This window comes from Chaetura pelagica, unplaced genomic scaffold (genome assembly GCF_000747805.2).
Source record: "Chaetura pelagica isolate M959 unplaced genomic scaffold, ChaPel_1.0 scaffold405, whole genome shotgun sequence".
In the NCBI taxonomy this organism is placed as follows: Eukaryota; Metazoa; Chordata; class Aves; order Apodiformes; family Apodidae; genus Chaetura; species Chaetura pelagica.
In genome coordinates, this window is record NW_009953489.1 from 5605476 (window position 1) to 5626070 (window position 20595).

At 42.9% G+C, this 20595-nt stretch overlaps 1 protein-coding gene across 1 annotated transcript in view; it reads right to left on the bottom strand.

Annotated features, from left to right (window-relative positions):
• The window catches only part of FUBP3 (far upstream element (FUSE) binding protein 3), a 31614-nt gene extending 12774 nt beyond the window's left edge, over nucleotides 1-18840 (bottom strand). Inside the window, exons 1-11 of the mRNA XM_009998891.1 lie at nucleotides 18739-18840; nucleotides 12418-12468; nucleotides 11897-11930; nucleotides 9923-9972; nucleotides 8494-8565; nucleotides 7724-7781; nucleotides 4969-5131; nucleotides 3988-4086; nucleotides 1932-2036; nucleotides 1450-1552; nucleotides 710-810 (exon numbers count right to left, since the gene is read on the bottom strand). Of these exons, the coding sequence (XP_009997193.1) occupies nucleotides 710-810; nucleotides 1450-1552; nucleotides 1932-2036; nucleotides 3988-4086; nucleotides 4969-5131; nucleotides 7724-7781; nucleotides 8494-8565; nucleotides 9923-9935 (714 nt within the window). The 5' untranslated portion in view covers nucleotides 9936-9972; nucleotides 11897-11930; nucleotides 12418-12468; nucleotides 18739-18840. The remainder of the gene's footprint in view (nucleotides 1-709; nucleotides 811-1449; nucleotides 1553-1931; nucleotides 2037-3987; nucleotides 4087-4968; nucleotides 5132-7723; nucleotides 7782-8493; nucleotides 8566-9922; nucleotides 9973-11896; nucleotides 11931-12417; nucleotides 12469-18738) is intronic.
• Nucleotides 18841-20595: the final 1755 nt, after the last annotated feature.

The following is a 20595-nucleotide window of genomic DNA, read 5'->3' on the forward strand; positions in this document are numbered from 1 at the left end:
ATCATGAGAGACCTCAACATTGAAGAGGATTATTACAAAAATTATGAAATCAAGAATTCAAACCAGACCTGAGGGCAAGAAGAGATATCAAGACCCACCCTTGAGGGAGAAATTATGCTCAGGTATCAGGTCTAGAATGACCCAACACCTTTACTTCTCCTAACACAACCTCCTTCATGAGTCTGCCCTACTCCTGGACCCATCTTTGTACTTCTTGCTCTTGGGCAATGCAATGTGTTGGTTCTTAAAGAGTGCAGTGAATGCATATGTGAGCATTCCTTGCCTTTCCCTGCATCCCACAGCCACCAGACCAGAGGACTGGAGTCTGAAGAGGCATCACTGAGTGCTGATAATGCTCTGCTACCTGAATCTTCCTCAGCCCTACGGAGCAGAGCCTCCAGGCACCTTCTCATGGCACTGCTGGACTCTGTTCCACCAGGTCACCACTTTCAAATAACAAGAACAACTAAGCATGGGGGCAAACGTGGAGCTACAATGAGGCCTCATAACACTGCCTGAGAACAGCAGCTCTTCCCATACCTCAGTCAGCTCACATCACATTTCAAAAACTCTGCAAAACCAAAAAACAAACCCAGCAGGTTCTGCTGTGGGCAGCAGATGGAAAATTTAACACTGCTGTTCTTCAGAGGGCAGCACCCATCCATATTCCCATTAAGCACTTTCCTCCCAAAAAGCCTCCAGAACCCACCTGTGCTGTGAGAATGAGCTCACTGATGATGTGTGCTGCATGTTGACACCGATCGGGAAGCCCCATGACCTGTGCGACTCTCTCGGAACTAATCCCATCATCTGTGGAGAGAGGTGGCAGAGGCTAAATTAAAAGGAGAAAGCATCCACCCGCCAGCAAAAGCTTCCTTCTAGCAGCATTTTCACAAAAGCTACCTCTTCCCTCCATCTTCAGCCCCTCTTCCACAGACTGAAAGAAGACAAAACCCAAACCACGTTGCAGAAGGAATAACATTCAAAAGGTAACACTGTCAAATGTCAAAAAGCTATGATAGAGACTGATATAATTTTTAAAGAGGACAAAGGCAGCTTTGATAGGTGATCAGACAGCCAAGGACCCAGAGAAAGTTACTTAGAATTAATCAACTCCTGATCCCCAAAGGCTTTAATGTCCTGAAGGAGAATTCTTTAACAGGAAATGGATTTTTTGTTACTGTTATTTCTTATCTGTATCATTACCATTCAAGACATGACTGTTGTGACATCTAATGTTTGCAAATGAGATGTACATTATCTTACTCTCTGAGAAACAGGAAGTACACGAGAAAGCAGAACATCATATTTAAATGGAGTTCAGAAAGAGACACAATGCACCTTTACATTAGGAAAGCCAAGCTGCTGTAACCTCAGATCAGATTCACTCCAGCAATCCCAAACTGGAACACTGGTCAGAAAGTAGCAGCTCTCCATCCTCACACAAACCTGGTTTAAATTGAATCCTAACTCCAGCATCATTCTGAATCTTTTTGATCATTTCTCCATTTCTTCCTATCACAATTCCAACAGCAAACCTGGGCACAGAGACCTGATGGGAAAGGCAAAGCAGTATGAAAACTCAGAACTAGACTGAATTACTCTGATTTTACAAGGAGATGCTCTTAACTATGAGGACAGGCCACGTTAAGTAGCTCCAGGCTACAGAACCATATCCCTTAAGAAAAACAAACATGTGGCCACAAATTCCTTCCCCCTAAATGAACTCTGCACTACAAGAATGCAGCACAATTAGACAGGTGCCATCTGGGAGTCCACGACTCCCAGTCTTCGCAGCCAGACTCGCTCTTCTGGCAACACAACACAATGCATTTAAAAATAAGCTTACAGGTTACATGTGCAATTTGATGACTTCCACCCACTACCCATCCCACAGGGAGGTTAGCAGAGTAGTCTTGAAGAAAACATACCTCTATGCTTCCTCCTCCCATTCTAGAACTGAAATCATTGCGTACGCCTCGGAAGTCTGCCTGATCTTTCTCTCGGATGATCTCCAGTACCATTTCCCTTGCTTGCTACATGGGGAAAGAAGTTACAGTTAGCTTCAAATTATTCTGCTTGCCAGTGTTAGGGCCTCCAGAGTGGCCAGTGGTCAGGCTGCAGGCAAAGAGATGTCCATCTCCTCAATGGATACAGCATTTCTGATTTAGAACGTCTTTTACCACAGTCAGGGGAGATCTGCTCTTGATGGCATCTTCCATGTCTGACAAAACCTGCCAAGTGTGCAAGGTGGCAGTTTCTTGTCTGCAATTGCTTCCTCCAGTCTTTCAAAGAGGCCCTTTTAAGCTGAAATATCTTTGATGTTCCTTTTGGTTTTAAAGGAAGGGAAGGCCCTTTCCTACTAGGCAGAACACATTAAGGCAGAAGCTGTGGTAGCAGAGCAGAGAGCATGTCCATTGAGAGCTAGAGAGCATTGACCACGAAGGCAGGTGGGCAGGAGTGAGCTTATTAAAACTCAGAAAAGTGAAGCCCAAGTCAGCAGCAAGACATTTCCTGAGACAAATGGATACTCTTCCTACCTACTTGCAGCCCTCAAAGCCATTCACCAACTTGCATGTAGCACAGCTAGTAAAAGTGTACTTTGGAAATGAACCAACAGTAGCCACCATCAAAAAGCAGCCTATGTGTCCAAACCAAAGCCTTTGTTTCTATTTATTACCAGCCAACCTTTTGACATTTGGGTTCTATTTCCAACAAATCTGACTCATATTTTTAGGTATTTTTCCATGCCCCCAGGGTATTTTTTACAGAAGAAAACTCAAGACATTTCAGAGATGCCAAGACAGAAATAAGGGCAACAGAGAGATTTCATAGGGATTTGAGAGAATGAAGAAACACTGGTGCAGCATCCAGAGAATCCCACCAAACTCAAGGATTCATTGAACTTCTGAAGAGCTTTCTAAGCATGCTCCATTTTTTAAAGTGCCTCAAAGGTCTTCCAGCCTACAGAGTCTCCACAATTGCTTGGCATGATTTATGACACGGAAGATGTGACAACAGCAAATCTTGCAAGGAAGAAGAAACCACCTGGGAAGTAGCAGCACTTAAAAAGTATGACCTGGTTAAAAGTAGCAAGACTGCCATTAAGTCCCTTTTTGCAAATCTGTATGTCCACAGTAAGTAAGAATCTTGAAAATAAAAAAGCACCCCACATTTAAACCTAAAAGCCCACTTGCAAAAAGAGGTTTGAAAAATAAAACCCAAACATACTATCCCTGAGCAACACCAACCATTGCAGCAATTTATGATTAGGGAGATCATATGAAAGAGAACCATTTTTATTAGAGACAGGAATGCTAAGCCAGATTTAAGTACTTAGCAAGGCATGAAAAGCACTTGCTGAGAAGTAGAACGTGCCACAGCTAAACTTTAATTCTTTAATTCAAGCATTCCCATCATGCTACAACCTTCCAGCCTCTGGCTGCTCACAGGTCTTGCTTTCAACCGCAGGTATGAACGTCTCTGTAAAAACCTGACACAAGGAGACTGAGGTACCAATATGAAGCAAACCCCTTGGTTTCAGGAGTTGTCATGGGATATTGTTTAATTACCTGCGTCAATTGGCTGTCTGAGATAATGAACCTTCCACAAAACTTTCTCCAATGTGAGGCTGAGTTAGTGACTAAGAACCTATTTGCTGAAGTAACACCCAGCTATGATTTTTGCTTCACAGACTGGAAAGCATTTCAAAGTTACTTTTCCCAAACCCTTCTCCTCAGCTCTTCTCCTACCCATGTCTAACATCTACGTGAAGCAAGAGCTCCTACATTATGCTGTAAACAAGGCAAGACTTGCTCGTCTGGCATTTTAACTTGCTCTACTCAAACTTCAACCTTACAGAACAAACAAAACCAGCAAGGATCATTACATTTACAGTTAGATTCAACTCCGTTAGAGGCTCAGAAACATGCTGAAGTTTAAACTTCTCCTCAGTTCTCTAGGCAACTGCTTACTGTCATTACATACCTGTACTTTAAATGCATCTCCAGTAATACGGAGAGGTTTATCTGCTCCAGTGGGCAATGGACCATCCTGGATCATGATCATTTTCACACCTGTTCGCTCCTGAAGAAAAAGCACAGAGCACTTTGCTAAGCAGAGCCCCTAAAACCAGGGACTATATTGTGGTAACTAAACATGACGCAGGTCAAATCAGCAGCTTTATGAGTGTTACTTTAGCTCTTCACAGGGAGTTACAGCACAAATCTGGCCATAGGCCTAGAGTCTAAAGGACTGTCCAAAAGTGTGCTCCTCCTGAGTTTCTCACATAGCTGAATCCCTTGCAAAAAAAGAGAACTCCTTTATCTCAACAACTGTTCTTCCAGCCCTTCCCAAAATCTGTATCTGCCTGCACATCACTATGGGATGACAGAGGCTTAATCAGGGCACTCAAAAAACTACATATTTGACCAAGGTCCTTTTCTGAAAACCCTCTATTCTTTAAAAAAAAACTTGTACCAGATGGAGGAACAAAGAATGTCTAGGAACACAGATTTATACATAACACAACACTTTTCATTAGGAAGGGGTGGGATGAGAAAAAAAAGGAAGACATGCCAGCTCCATCACGGACCAGCAACAAAAGAGAAGCAGAGCATTCCACAGCAACATGGCTGGCATTAAAAACCACTGCAGCAGTGGACTATATAGATAAGTCTTTTCTTGGCTACGAGGGTCCCCTCCTAAAACCTCACACACCAAATGTTATCTAAAGCACAAGAGCTTCTTTCACAGCTCTGGTAAACTTCACTACATGCGTGGCTGGGGCCAAACCGATTTCTTTTTTAACACAAGATTGGATTTGAGTCCAGCTCTCCAAAGGCAGAAGAGTAGTCCCTGCTGTAGAAGGTGAGAGCATTCAAGGCTCTCTCCATTCCAGCACACTCTTGTTGCTCTAGAGAAGCTGCAGTGGGGAAGAGAGCCCTAAAGTAAATGCATCTTGCGCACCTGCAACTGTTTTATTGTTTCACCTCCTTTGCCGATGACTAGACCCACTTTGGATGCCGGGATCAAAATCTCCTGAATCGTACTGTTGCCATCAACATCGTTGTGAAAACCAGGTCCGTTCCGACAGCGATCTACAATCTGCCCCAGTAGCCGTTTTGCTTGTCTTTGGAAAAGAATCGAGGGGAAACAACCATTAGACAACACTGTTCCACAGGACCAAGAGACCAGGGAACCAGCAGAATGGGAAGCGATCGGGGAGAGGAGAAGAAGTGGAAAGATGAAGGAAACCACAGTTAGCACAATGTTTGTTATTTTTTTTTTAAACTCTGATGTATATTTGCCCCTGTCATGATTACTCACAAGCAGCCTGATTTTTGAAAGGGGAAGAGAGAAGGAAGAGCAGCAGCATGCTCTGACCTCTTTGGGAGTTAAAGGTAACAGCTAAGCTATAGCATTGGGGGTACTTATTTTGAATGAAGATGCGCTATGTTCTAAAATTTTTAACATATATATACACACACACACACAATATTTGATAAAACTCAAGCTCTTTTCTCCTTCTGGTCAAGACAGAAAACACACACTGCCCTGACACTAACACAGCACATTGGTTAACCACTTTCTGATCAGCCACAGGCAACTGCCTTGTTCTTCTCTGCCTGCTCTTACCAGCAGCACCAGAACACTGTTCTAACACAGCCTCTGCCCCAAGCAGCAGGTGCTGAAGTTACACCACGAAGCAAGGCAAGGACACTGCAGCAGCAACCAGTGAAAGACTGCGTTCTTCTACTCCTGGTGAGAAGAGACAGACACAAAGAAGCATTTGGGAGATTAAAGATACCTTCTCTACAGTCTGTAGCACATCAGAGGTAGCTGACAAGGCTTCCCTTCATCTTGAAGACTCCCAGTCCAACACATCTCCTGCCCTTCTCCCATAACTTTTCTCAAAGTAGGCAGAAGAAGGGCACCGGTTCCCTAATCAGTCTAAAGCAGCATCTTCCCCTCTCTCCACTTCATACCAAGCTCCCTAGGAGGACTGTCTTCTCTCTGGAGACTTCCAGAAACACTACAAAGTCATCCCTCACAGACAGACATTCACCTAAAACAGCTCAGAGTGTGGTGATCTAAGGCTGCACACAAATCAGAGCTCTGCTTTCTCCTGACTTTCCTCACAAAAAAAGGCAAAAAGTGGAATTTCTGGGAGTCCACTTCAAATATCCTGGAAGAGTCTTACGCGGTTTCATTCATCTTCAATATTTTGCATAAAATTCTTCTAGTGACAATACAGAGACCATAACAGTTAACAGACAGTGTATTTCAGATGAGAAGGGTGTATCTGGAAATCAACCCTATTGTTTGCCACTGGATATAACTAATGGAAACAATCTTCACACAAAACCCTTCACAAAGAAGTCTGACAGCTTGAGTGGTTTCCTTACTTTCTTTTTCTACATGTAGCCTAAAAAAATAGCTTAAATAACCAACTTGACAAGAATTTTAGCACAAAAGTAAATAAAAATTTGCTTAATTCCATGTCCTCAACACCTCGTTCTGCTTCACAAATTGAGCATTTTCACTTACTTACATTTTATCTAAAGACAGCCTTGGACATGACTACATTCAACTGCTTATTTCAGAACCATGAAGTCTTAACTATACCTCTCCCCTTATTCTCCCCCAACTGCACCTCATCAGGCAGCCCAGCTTTTTAATATTTTGCTCTTGTTCTGAAACACCTTTTGCTAAAGGGGAAAAAGCACTTCAATAGCAGCACGAATACATTGCCTGCCCTATAACGTGAGCTTGCCAATTATATTTATTCTGGCTCACTGCTTGCAGTATTATGGTAGAATAAGGAGATTTAAGTACCCTTAGATCTCTTAGGAATGGAAGAATGATGAGTGTCTTCTCCTTAGAGAGACAGTCTTTGTGCCCATGTATTTTCACTATCAAATGCAACTCAAAGATTTCCAGATGGATTTTAAAAAACCCACCTACCCAAAGGCTGGGGAGAGAAAGAGCAGCTCCATATGTTAAGTGTGTTCCTGTAAGCCTGAGGATCCTGGATCCAGTTCCAGCAGGAGGTCCTCAACTGGTTTGTGAGAGTCTCAAACTCAGCTCCTGGGAAGGGGGAGGGAGGAAACACTGTCCCTAAAGTTTCTATAGATCTAAAGAGTAGAAATCCCTGCTGGCTGGCCACGTGTCTGTACCATGCAGGGATCAGAATTCAAGACTTTGGTTCAGTCCTTTGCTCCTGGTTGGCAGCAACGCAGAGGCAAGCACACCCGTGGGCCTCATGCTGCACTGCAACAACACCAACACCTCCAGATTATTCTGGAGTGGCACCAACAGGCTTTGGAGGCCTCATGCAGCCCTTCTTCAGCTGGAAGGATGGTCATCTCAATAGGAGCAGGGAAGCGAAGGGGAAAAGAGAAGTGCCCTTCAACAGCTTAGCTCAGTATCCTGGAAAGCTGCAGTTGGCAAACTGCATCCTAGGTGCCCTAAGAGCAACCTTGCCCTGCGGAGGGGAATTCCATGGAAATTTCTGCAGAGGGTTCAAACTGCAACTGGAAAAAAAAGCCTCTGAGGTGCACAGTTTAAAGCATCAGACCAAGAGGTTCTATGCTCCAGAGACCCTCAAGTTTCTCTAGGCCAGCATTTGCTGGTGTGGCTAACCAAGTAGCACCACTGACAGAGCACAGCATCAGGGAGAAGAGAAAGAAGGAGAAAGGAGAGAAATGAAATCAGAACTCACTCAATGCTCTCTGGTGTCCCAGTGAGTACACAGGGCCTCTCGGGCATCCCACCACTGTCTACAATGGAAAAAAGAAGCAAACTTTCAATACATGGCATTTCAGAAAAATGGCATATTTTTCAGTAACTATCAGGCACTAATGGAAGCCCAGCCCCCCAACAACGTTGATTAATTCAAAGACACTCAGGGTCAACATATTTTAAATTATTTTCTGGATGTCTGCATTCCTTTAAAGCCTTCCCCACCAATTAAAGGGATGGGTAAGAACTCTGGTTACATCCATCAAGTTTCCTGCACTGCAGTGCAGTCTCTCCCAAAGCAAACAACTACTAGCACAGAAAAAATGGATGGTTCCACTTTTTTTTTTTAATGCAAGTTGTAAGAAGAGCTGCTTGTACTCTCCTGAAATGCCTTCTGCCAGGAGCTGGGAGCTGACCAGACTAACCAGAGACAACCTGCAGAGGTGAGTGAAGTGGTATTAAAAGGAGAAAACTCAACAGCTGCAATTTCAGGGCTAGGTACAACGTGGCTTGTCCACTTGCACTGTGCCCATCTGTTGGTTAAACACAGCTCCTTAGTTGTTTCACTCCCCAAACCACCAGACAAACCTGCTTTCTATGCTAGTCAGGAGGTCAGTCCCCCAGCAGCTCCCCCATGCATGTTAGTGTTAGTTAACAACGCTGGTAACACCCCACAAGCACAGCAAGGTCCCTCATCTAATGGACACAAGATCCTTCCACATTAAAAGCTGTCCACCAAGAGGTTCTTACCTGGAGCAATTTGAATTTTGCAGCCAGACTCTGCCTGAATCCGTGAGATCTGCTCTCCTCCCCTGCCGATTACTGAAATGAGTTCAACAAGCATCAGAACACACCATTTTCCCAAGTAACTCCAGAGAACCTTCCCCCTTTTACTGGGCTGCAGCTATCTATAAAGGAACAGTTTGACTCCAGGATTGCAGAAGAGGCATCCACAGCATGATCAAATTTAACATAGCAGAAAAAAGCCATTAAAATACTGCTGAAAATTATTCTCTTTGCTTGGAAAAATAAAACAAAGATGTCTGTCTTGCACTGGAATGGAAACACATTGTATGCAAGAAATAAGGCACCAGTTTGAGTGCTGCTAGAAAAGTCATGTCAGTAGATCTTTCTCAGCCAGAATCAATAAACCAGTTACTTGGGGTACTAAAAAAGGGAAAGATTTATTTATTTCAAATACATATTTTACTGCCTCTTTTCAACAGACATGCTATCTGGCTGGTCTGCACTCAGATCAAACTGCTACATAATGTAACTGAAAACAAACACTCATCTCCTTTAACTCTTGGAGTCGGCACATCACTGTTCCATGAGACATGCTGAGAGCCTACTTGCCAACCACCATTCACATCCCTCCCAGACTGCAAAACCAGCAAAACTGCCAAGTCAGATAGGTATGCCTGGCACACAGAAGTGCCTCTCAGCTGGGCATTTACCACCCTCCTGCAACCATGTGCCCCTGAACCAGGATTAGATTTAATAAAGAGATGCTGCACCAAAAAAGCTTACGAGCTCCCCTCTCCCAGAGCCACAGCATCCCTCCAACATTCCCCCACATGTGCTACAAGGACTGATACATTAAAAGATCCAGCAGGAGTGCGTTTCCCTTGCAGTAATTTGAGTTACAGTTTTACAGTTGTTTTAGACTCAGGACAGAACTTCATGTGCTAAGGGGTAATTATTGTGGCCTGTTATTTTCCTTTTTGCTCTCCATATATCAAATTGGAAGAGATAAACAGAGATCTAGCACACTGGCTGTGTTCCCCTGCAGCAAATGGACCAAAGATTTACAATTCTGTTTAACCTGCCTTGAGTTGATTCATTCTAACATTTAAATGTTGTTTTTCTCCCTCAACTCAGTTTTGCACACTCAAAGGCACCAAGATGTTTCAGTTACAGCAAATAAATTCACTTTTTCCCTGGGAATTTGAAAGAGAGAATCACAAACTCTCAGGAACTGGTACCACAAGTCTTGTCTTGTTCTTATTACTGAGCCACCAAGCTTCTTCATGCAGTTTACAAACACAGATTATCTGGTCTCCATTAGTCAAGGCTTATCCAAGGCTAGTAAGTATAAAAACTTGTGAGCACGTCAGAATAAACAGAATTCCTGCACAGAAAACACAAGAAACATATCAAAAGCATCCAAGGTACTTACTAAATCCAACCATTTTATCAGGCACTTTGAACTCTTCTGTTATTACAGCCCTAAAAAAAGAAAAAAAGAAGAAACAAACAATATTCATGATCAAGAACAATTATTAGGAAGACAACTATGCCATGGAAACCAGGCAGAGCATAAGGCTTTTACACACACATGTAAACAACACATCACAGTCATGATTTGTTTTGGAAGGGACCTCTTGTGGTCACCTGATTTCTCCTATGCTGGACACTTTTCCAGTTTACTCTCTGGTACCTTCAATGCAGCTGACAGAAGACCCTCTTTTTGTCATTCTTGCCCCAGTCAGATTTAACAAAACCAGCAAAGCTTCTTGAATATTTAGCCTAGACCTTCCAAGCTGCAGTCTCTGCCCACTTTTGGACATGCTCTTGCCAAGAGACACTAACCAAAGCCAGTCCTGATATGAATGCCCCTTCTGATATTCACAGGGCTGGATTGGTGTTGTTTTGGGGTTTTTTTTGCCTGCCTTATCATTCTTTTCCTTGGAATTTATAAAAGCTGCCTTCAATTATCCTTTGAAGTCTTATTACCTCAAGACTCCCATATCTATTGCTCTTTGGACTTTTTCAGAGTGCCTCTGCCTCAAAACATACCACCCAAAGCAATTTCCTAGGACCTGACCATAGTCAAGGAGAAAGGAATGACCTTGGATGTTTTTTGTTTAGCCATTTCTACCTCATTGAAAACACAACACAATGAATACAGAATATGCAAAGTCTATGTATTTAGACAGGCATTCTATATAATTTCTTCAGTAATCTGAAAAGCAATGGAACACATGCATAATAAGTTCAATGCAGGTTTTGTGGTGAGATGTATTAAAATCCACCCATTTTTAGCTTTAGATCAGTTAGGGAAGGTATAAAATGCATATTTTCACCAGCTAACCTGCAGATCATACTCTCCCCTGTCCTGAGGCTCACCAGCTAAGATGCAAAGCCAAACTGTGCCATCCATATCCTCAACAGAACAGGGAGGTTCAGAATCACCATTGTTTTATTCTGGAATAAACTCAGCCTGTTGTCAAAATGTCCTATCCTGCATAATTTATTTCTCAAGCACCCTGTGTTGGAAGAAGCTGCAGGAAGGTTGCAGCTGGACAAAGAAGCTATCCTAGCAGAAAACCAACCACCAAACCCAGAAAGAAGCCAATTCAGGCTTCTCAATTCCCTACCCTGAATGTCCCTCCTGGCAGAAGAGAGGTGCCAGGGAGCAGAGCAGCCCACCCTGCTCCATGCTGCCCTACCTGGTCACTAGCTTTAACCTGACATGAGGAACTGAATGTTCTACAGTCTTCACATTATTACTTGTCCTTTATGCCTTCAACAAGCAGCTGGTTATGATGGAAATGCACTTCTATATTAGCCTAAAGGTTAATCCAGCTTAAGAAATACTCTTCCTTTCCCCATCAAGCAGGACCACTAAAACTCCTCAAGAGCAAGATTTAAGAAAAACTGAGAATTTTACTTTTGTATTAGACATTAAGGCATGCTGCACAAAAACTCCTAGTTGCTTCAGTCTCCCAAAATCACCTTTGCAAAGGAGTCATCTCAAGTCTTATTACACCAACAAAATAGAAATTTTTTAAAGGTAACAAAAAAAATATTAAAAATCAACCTGCCCATTGAATACTTCTGAGTTCTGTCAAAATCCCTTTTTTTTTTTTACTTATTTCTTTCATCTCTGCCCAGAGCAGGGGAAGGGAGAGAATTTATTCTGCTCAGCTCTGCAGATACTCAGGAACCAATTCCAAGTTTCACATCAACTCTTCTTTCCTCATCAAAACAAACAGCCTTAAAGAGTTAGCAGAAATCCCAGCCTAGAGAAAACCTAAGCTGACAGTTTCTCCACATTCTCAACCTCTGGCTTCCTAACACTACTACAGATGGTGGATCAATAAACAATTAGAATTGATCAATAAATAATAAAACATAACCCACTGCTTACCTTTGATGTACCAGGGCCCCTAACTGGTTACCTACTGTGGCAAAGAGAGAAAAAAGGGAAAAAAATCAAAGCATTAGCACGGATAAACTAACTTCATCCCTATAGAAAAAGAGTTCTTACCATTTCATCAAAAGAGAAAGAAAAGCAAAACAGTAATTTAGGTTCAGTGGCTGAAATGAATGCATTATGTGGCACAAAACAGGAGGGGATTTCTTGATCAACACACACCATAACCCAGTGTCCAGCTGAACACAGGATAGGGAATTGATCTGTGTCTCCCCATGCTGAGAGTCCTAGGAGAAAATCCAGCCTGCCCAAATCCAAATCCCTGCAACTAACCTCCCCACCTTCCCAAATTAAGCCCAAAGTAGTGAAAAAAAATGTTTAAAAGGGAAAAAAAATTCAGGGAGGGAGAAGAAACATTTCAAGCAGACTGGCATGTATTAAAAAGCAAAAATAAAGGCTGAGCAGACTCAGAGGTTTAGTCCAGGCAAAAAGCATTGAAGACAACTGACACGTACTTCTCTCTGTGTCTCTTATCTGTGCTCCATGGAGCCCACTGACACGGAGACCTGTTAAAGGAATAGGTCTGTTAAGTCACCTCGTGGCACCCAAACAGTATTTCAAAAAATAAAAAAGCCACATTTTACTGAATACACACATTCCAGGCATATCTGTGATGGTAGCTGGTGGTCCATTTATGACTAGCAGTTCTGTCTCCAGCTGACAACTCTCAAACTGATTTCTCCCCCCCCAACCCCAACAGATTAGATCTTTCTTCCAAATGTTAATGGGGGAAAATATCATTAGACCAGCTCATGCAAAGTGGGAACACATGCCCTGTTGGGCTTCCTACTGGACTTTGCCTGCAGCAAACCAGCTAAAAAACCAGACCATTTGGTCCTAAGAACTAGTTGAAAGATTATACTGCATGCCTGGAGGGCACAAGTAGTGAAACAAATGAAACTGGCCGACATGTGAGCTCTGAAAATGAAGATGCTGTTACAAACTACCTTGCAGCAACCTGCACATTCTGTGACCTGAAATAAATTGGCAATCAGCTGGCAGGGTTAGGAAGCGGATGCATCCCACACCCTCTAAATCCGGTAGAAAAATGCATAAAGTTTGTGGCCAAACATTTGACTCAAATAAAAAAGACAAAGGGAGTCAATACTGTATTTCTGCTGCATGTCGATACCTTCATAATAGTTCAGGACCAAAATATTGACAGCCTGTGGATTACTCTCCTCAGCTCAGTGATAAGACAACTGCTGTGTTATTGACTCCATTAGATTTGCCTTTACATATTCTCACCCAGAATATAAAAAGCTCTAATTTGGTAACTATCAATACCACAGCTGAAAAAGGTGGGTGATGTAACAGGGAATATTTGCTCTAGCTGATAAGCTACTACTGCAGACCTGAGCAAATACAACCAAATTCAGATTCTTGCCATTTTGCCCCAAACTGTGCTCCAACTAATTTTCCTGTGTGCAGCAGGTCTGCTGGCTACTGCTCCAGTGTGGGATTGCCCTTGCTATGGACCACAAAAACACAGAATGGCTTGGGTTGGAAGGGACCTTAAAGATCATCTAGTTCCAACCCCCCTGCATGGGCAGGGACACCTCCCACCAGCCCAGGTTGCTCCAAGCCCCATCCAACCTGCCCTTGAACACTTCCAGGGATGGGGCAGCCACAGTTTTCCTGGGAAATCTGTTCCACTGTCTCATCACCCATATAGTGAAGAATTATGTTTGCATGTGTTCTGTTTAATAAACACTACACATTCCTTATTGCTTTAAACACTGAAAATGCAAGAGTTAGACTCGCTTCTTCCCTTGACACCTGATAGATAGTTACAGAATAAGGGAATAGCCTGGGAGATGCCCCCAGAGATGCTCCTACCACACCACTCACTCAGTGGACCAGGCCACCCCTTATCCCAAGATGCCAGAACAAGTGGTGTTAACACCAGGAGGCTGCATTTAAACACCCACTTTGCATTTCAATTCACCACAGCAGCCCTTGCCCACAAATTATGAGACAGATCCACATCCTATAATCAGCTCCTGAGGTTCATGCAAGGAACTGCAGAGCCCTCACTTCGTAATGCAATCCTGAACTTGAAGAAGACAACTTCTTTGGGGAAACCTGTATGAGCACGAGATGTGACATCAGTTAGGGGATAATGCTTTAGGTCTACCTAAGAGAATGTCTCTGACCCATTCCAAGTACTGCACAAACACAGGAAGTCATCCCTATCCCAGGCAGATACCACCTCTACAGTATATTTATTGTATAAATCAGTCTAAAAAAATTAAGCTACAGCAACTTAGGAGTGAGATCATGCCTTTCCCATCTCACAGCTTCTACAGAGCTGAGCTAGAGGGCAGATTATGAAAGTCGGGAGCCATTTACTTGAAGTCAGTTATGATTTCTGTCTGTTTTGGGGAGCAAAAAGAAACCACGTGGCTCCCATTCCAGCAACCTCAGGTCTGTTCCTTCAACAAGGAACATTTCAACATTTTGCTCTCAAAGATGGGGACTAACAGGCAGGGCTGAGGCAGCCCATGCTTGTTGCAGCACTGAAAGCTGATATTCTGTTCCACCACCACCTTCTTCATGCCAGGGAAGGGGCTGAAATCTGATAAGCCATGGACACATTTCCCCCTTTTACATCTATTGAGTACAATTTAACTGCAACTGCAGTCATTTCACTGCAAATAAGGAAAAATACTGAATAAAGTCAGCACAATTTCCTGCTAATGGCACCTGCTGGTTGATAACTCTTCACTCTGCTTTAGGCTTCACCTTAACTGAATTCTGCCTAACAGATACTCAAAACAAATGTGGATTATTTTTTTTCCACCCCATAAAACAGAGCAGTGCCTCCCACTAAATTAATGTGCATGATGGAAATATCCAATCTCGTCAAGAATATCTTCATGGCTAGAATAAAATCAGAGTGACACATCTCCTGGAGAGCAGTGGAACAGGGTTTCATTTCATACCTCTGAACCCAAATGGGATCATCATAAATTTTAGAAAGCAACAATGAAGACATTAGTTACACTAATTTTGCTAGGTTTTTCTTTAATTACATGCTCAAAACCTCACAATTTTCATCTCTGCTTTCACTGCAAATCTTTATAGGCTTTTTTCCCCATCCCTTAAGTTGCCTTATTTAAAAAGCAGTGATCTGTAAAGCTGCAATTTTTAAGAATGTTGGCACTTTGTGTACGACACAAACTTTTGCTGAGCGATCTGGATTTTCACCCTGGTCCTAACGCTGTTCCAGGCATGTCAGGGAGCTTCCCTACCAACTTCCAGCAGCAGTAACACAGAGGTAAGATTTTCTTCTGCCCATCACTCTTTGCATGTTGGAGCACAAGAATGAAGTACAAGAGGACCATGTTGTGCTTGAGCCCCTTGGCTCTACTACAGACCAGTTTTTTACACCAAGATGGTTCATCTTCCTATCTTGATGCACCACAGAAGCTCGAGAAGGGTTGAGAGAGGGAGGTGTGAATCTTCTCCAAGGTCTCTCATCTTTGTTTCTCCAGGCCCAAAGGATGCCCCATCCTTCAACTGCAACACTGCTGCTTAACCCTACATGTATCACTGGAAACATCTTCAAAGCATCCAAACCAGAGCAAACAAAGATCAGTCTCCAGCAGACTAGACTTCTGCTTCCTTTGAACAAAAGGAGGCTGCACCTTTAAAGATTATTTATCATTAAATAAACTTATTACATTGTGCTGGTAATTAGAGTGACCCACGAATTAGAATGGAGGCCAGGAGCAGCCACTGGGCATTAACAGGAGGGCTGGGATCTACCCTCAGCAGCAAGCCACAAGGAGGATGCCACCAGGTCTCCCTGCAGCTCAGATCTAACCCTACCTCAGGTGCTCACCTTTGCTGAGAAACACTAACTGTGACAAGTGGCCATATAAATGCTGACTATGACTTACTGTGAGCAGTATAAATAAACCTGATCTCCCTGCACTGTAGCTATTTGCAGGATTACTTTCAAGTTGTTTCCAGAAAGGGGAAATAAAGAAGCCAGGGAATAAGAGAAAGAATCAATCTCAAGCTCCATCAAATACCAACAGGCCAGGTCACCAGGGCCAGACCTAGCAGCTCTTTGTTTCAGATGAAGGTTATGGTAAGGGAAGTGCAAAAGGCACTCATGCATTCTGGTTCCAAATATTATGACAAATCTATTTTTCCTAGAAATGCTCTAAAAGCAGCTGAATTTGTTTTGACCAGCACACTGTCAGCCTGCTCCTAAGCTGACATCAATCAGCCACACCAGCAGCTGTTTACAGAAATGGACAGGCAGAATTATATTTTCCTCAGAGACACATGGTTTTCTTGTCACCTTAAATACTTCCTCTGAACCCAATTTCTTCAGGAGTATTAGGAACACAAGTAATTTTCTATCAGCTACACAGAGGTAAGGAAGCAGTGAAAACTGCATCCAGCTGTGAACACACAGTATACAGAAGTAAACAATCAACAGATTTACCACCAGATTTGTTTCCAAGCTACCCAGAGCAGCAGAATGTAGACAAACCCTCACACTATAAAGTTTCTAGCACACACTTAACAATATAAATAACCACGTATTGACAATGTTTCCAAACTGTGGTTCACAGACAAGCAGAAAATGGAGAAAGGTGTGGGCATGCAACCCCAACATCCCCTGTTCACAGTTAACAGAGGACTAAGGTCCAAGTCCTTTCCTAATTTCAGTGTATTACTAAAAGCAACTGCCATCTTTCAGATGCCTAAAGGTAAAGCTGCATGAAAGACTTTTAATGCCATGGCACCAAAACTGACTAAGGTGAGGAACATACCACAAAGAAATACAGAGCAAGAAGTATCTGCTGCTTCAGGAGCTCCTTTGTCAGGCTACATCCTGGGAATGCACAGGAGGGTTATGCTGTGAGGTAGGGACCTCATCACACAATTGCACTCCAGTGTAGGATTTACTAATGCCATCAGAAACACAACACAAGATGACCAAAGCTGAAAGAAGCAATTGCTCCTTGCTTCTATGTGAAATTCCATCCTATTAAAATATCACTTCCATCATTTCTCTTCTCCCCCAAGATCTCACAGATCAGATTTTTGGGAAGGGAACTGGACAAAGTTATAACATCTACAGATGTACAGGAAGAACCCAAGGGCAAACACAGCACTTGGGGCTACTTCAAAAAGGTTACAAACAGACCCAGGCTGAACAAGCATCCAGGGTGAGGAAACACCTGCAGGTCCTTACATCAGCAGAACAACTGTCAGTACAAGAGTCAAGAGTACAGCTGCTCTGGAACTGTATTCCAGAGCCTCTTGGAAGGCTCTCCCAGGAATGATACCTGCTCCACGGAGTTATCCATCACAACACAGGGAACCAGCCCTGTGAGGTACATTTCTAGCCCAGGCTGCAACTGTACTGACACAGTTTGTGTCAACACAAACAAGGCTCAGCAAGTAATAGGGCTCACCAGTAAAAGTTTGAGTACAAAGTCCAACTTGTGCTGTCATTAAGGGCTGTGAGCATTTCACATGCTACAAGTTCATTAAAAAAACATTTTGTCAAGAGGTCAGATTTCCCAGCTCAGTCTGATAAAGCAATGAAAGAAACAGGTAGTACTAATGTTACAAATGACTGGCTCCTACAAGGCTACTTTTAGTCTTTTTCACACGCAGCCACTTATCTAAGGCACCCAGGCACAGCTCAGAGTTGCTCAGTGTTCTCCAATGCTGAACAGCCTGCTTGACAGCTGAGCACCTTCACAGAATCACTTAGGTTGGAAAAGACCTTCAAGATCATTGAGTCCAAACACTAACCCTACTCTACCAAGTCCAGCACTAAGTCATGTCCCCCAAGCACCACATCTAGACAACTTTTAAACACATCCAGGGGTGGTGACTCAACCACCTTCCTGGGCAGCACATTCCAGCGTCTGAAGACCCTCTCACTGAAAAAGGGTTTTTCCTCCAGAAAGGAACACACACCAGCAATGCCAGGTCTCTGGCTTCTCACAGACACAGAGATGCTCCAGCCCCAGAGGTAAAAGGCAGAGGTTCACCCAGATCAACCCACTGTTTCCTAAAACACCAAATCAAAGGAGCAGCAACCTCTTGCTGCCATAGAGCCAACACCAGAAAACAAAGTAGGTTGTGGAACATGTTCAGAAAACAGTAATGTTAGCCAGCCAGAGGCCACACAAGAAAGAAACTTCTCCTCATGACTCAGCATGATTTTTTTCAGAACGAGCAGCAGTTTTGCTTATCTCCTCAGTACTCCTGTGAACACAACTGTGGGGGAGACAATCAACCCTGCAGGGCTACCTGTGTCAGTAAAAATGCTAGAGGAAAAAGGAAAAGGAAGACATAGCCACTTGTTTTTTACAACCAGTCACAGGAAAAGTCGAGATCCTTCCACCTATATAGCAGCAGATAATACAGTTTAAACACTTCTTGTAACACATCATAAGATTTGAAAAAAGAAAACACTTGTTCTAACATTTTCTGCTATTTTTGCCAAAGATAAGAAACTATAACTTATTTTAAAATTGTAACACTTAATACAATCTTATTACAGTTACCACTCATGGTCAACCCAGTAAATTATTCTTTGGCTGTGGCCAATGTGAAATTCTTCAGAGCCTGGGAGTCCTGTGCTATCTGGACAAGACTGAACAGCACAGGGATCTTGTATAAAATTTCCACACCCAGGAAGATGCACTGATTTCTATCCTGCAAGTAGAAAACTGCCTCCCCAGATGAATTTCAGGAGCTGCATCCACAAGACGGACTAACCACAGCCAGCTTACCTCCATCATCCAGGGGCCGTTTCTGCACTCCATAACCGTAGACTGAGGGGTCCACAAGTGTTGTAGAATTATTCAAGTGAGGAATATCTCCAATTTTAGCAGCAATCTATAAAAGCGGGGGATAAAGGCATGATTAATACACCTGAACTTTGAGCCACCACAGCTAAATACTTTCTTCCAATAAGGTATTTACCCCAGTCCAATATTTTATGAGATATTTACTTTACAGGTGCCTTTATAACAGTTCCAAGACAGCAGTGTTTCATTTGTAAAGTAAACAATTTTCTGCTTGCTTTTAATATTTGTTTAATTAAGACTGCATTCACCCAGTTCCTCTTCCTGTTCATCAGCAGATATTTACTCCTGGGAAGGTTTAATTCAGGTTTGTTCACTCCATGGACAGCTGACAAGCTAAATTTCACCAAGAGGAGAGTTCAAACTAGCTCACCAACTTTGTTCTGGAGAAGTTGCCACCACCACAGCTGTGTAGGAGGACTCAAGCTTCCTCCTGTCTGTGCATTTCCAGGGACATGGAATTGCATACTCACACATCAGCAGGGGAGAGGAGGGAGAAGAATGTGAAAATACATAGCACAAGGACAGATTTGGGAACTTCTTGTCAAAGAGACTGGATCATGTTGTGTTTACTGTACAAAGAATAAGCCAGCAGGCAAACTATTAGCCTGAAATTAGCTCATGTTGCCCATATCTCTGCTTCCAGCCCCTACAGAGGGGCAGTGGGCATCCCCTGCCAAGCCAGGATGCAAGCAGGGCTTTTACAGGAAGGAGGAGGCAGTCAGGTACCACAGTAAGGGGACTAAGGTAAGCCAATAAACCAGGTGAGAGAGATACCAAAACATCACTTAATCAATGTAAGTTAAACTAATTTCTAATGACATTTGGAAGACATGTATACAGAGGGATGCTGACAGACACAAGCTCTTTCCAGGGGTATTACTTTGGTGCTGCAGCCAAGTTAATACCCCCTTCAGGGGCAGGCAAACTGCAGTCTCACAGCAGCCCTTGTCTGCATCAAGAACTCTGCTGTAATAAATAAGTGCAGAACAAAGTAGTTACAGAACAAATATAAAGCATGGTGTCTTCTACAGCTTCCTTTTCCAGCAAAGAGAAAAATCACTGAATAGAGTCTTTACTAGGAGTCTGATCTCACTCTATTATAACTGGAATTTCACCAAAGAATAAGCACTGGGAACAGATGAAAGAACATTTTACACAGATCTGTTTTAAATGAAGACAAAGGGTAAATGACAAATGTGACTAAAAGTGTCTCTAAAATGTGAGTTTTACTTCACAGAAAGACTCTGGTTGTTGACACTATCAGCTGCTACAGTGGAATAAACTGTCCAAGATTCAGAACCACAGGGCACTTAAAGAAAGCTATTTGAAATAATCTTGAAAGATTGAGGGCACTGCTTTTAGCAAGAGCACAGAAAACATTCTCTTCAATGCCTTGCATGAAAAGGGCTCCAAGTTTAGACCATTTTATTCTCATAGTCCATCCTGTACTGTCCTCTTTTAGAAAGTCAATAACTTTGCTGTGTCAGAAATACCAGGGGCTGAAGTTTTCCTGCAGGACCAGCACAGTGATCATGCAGCAAAGCCTGATGCTGAGCACCTCATATAGCAACACCTTCAAAAATAAGAAGCCCACAGAAATCTGATTCTGAAAGCATTAACACAAACTACCTCTATTCCCCATACCTTAGGGAGCACCAAGTGATGCCTCTTTTTTTTGTTTTTGAAAAACTGTATTGCACCCATGGTTCCAGCCCTTTGCACACATTTCCACTTGCATTTAGGATGCAGAGGATTTGAATGAAGGTACAAAGGGCACGT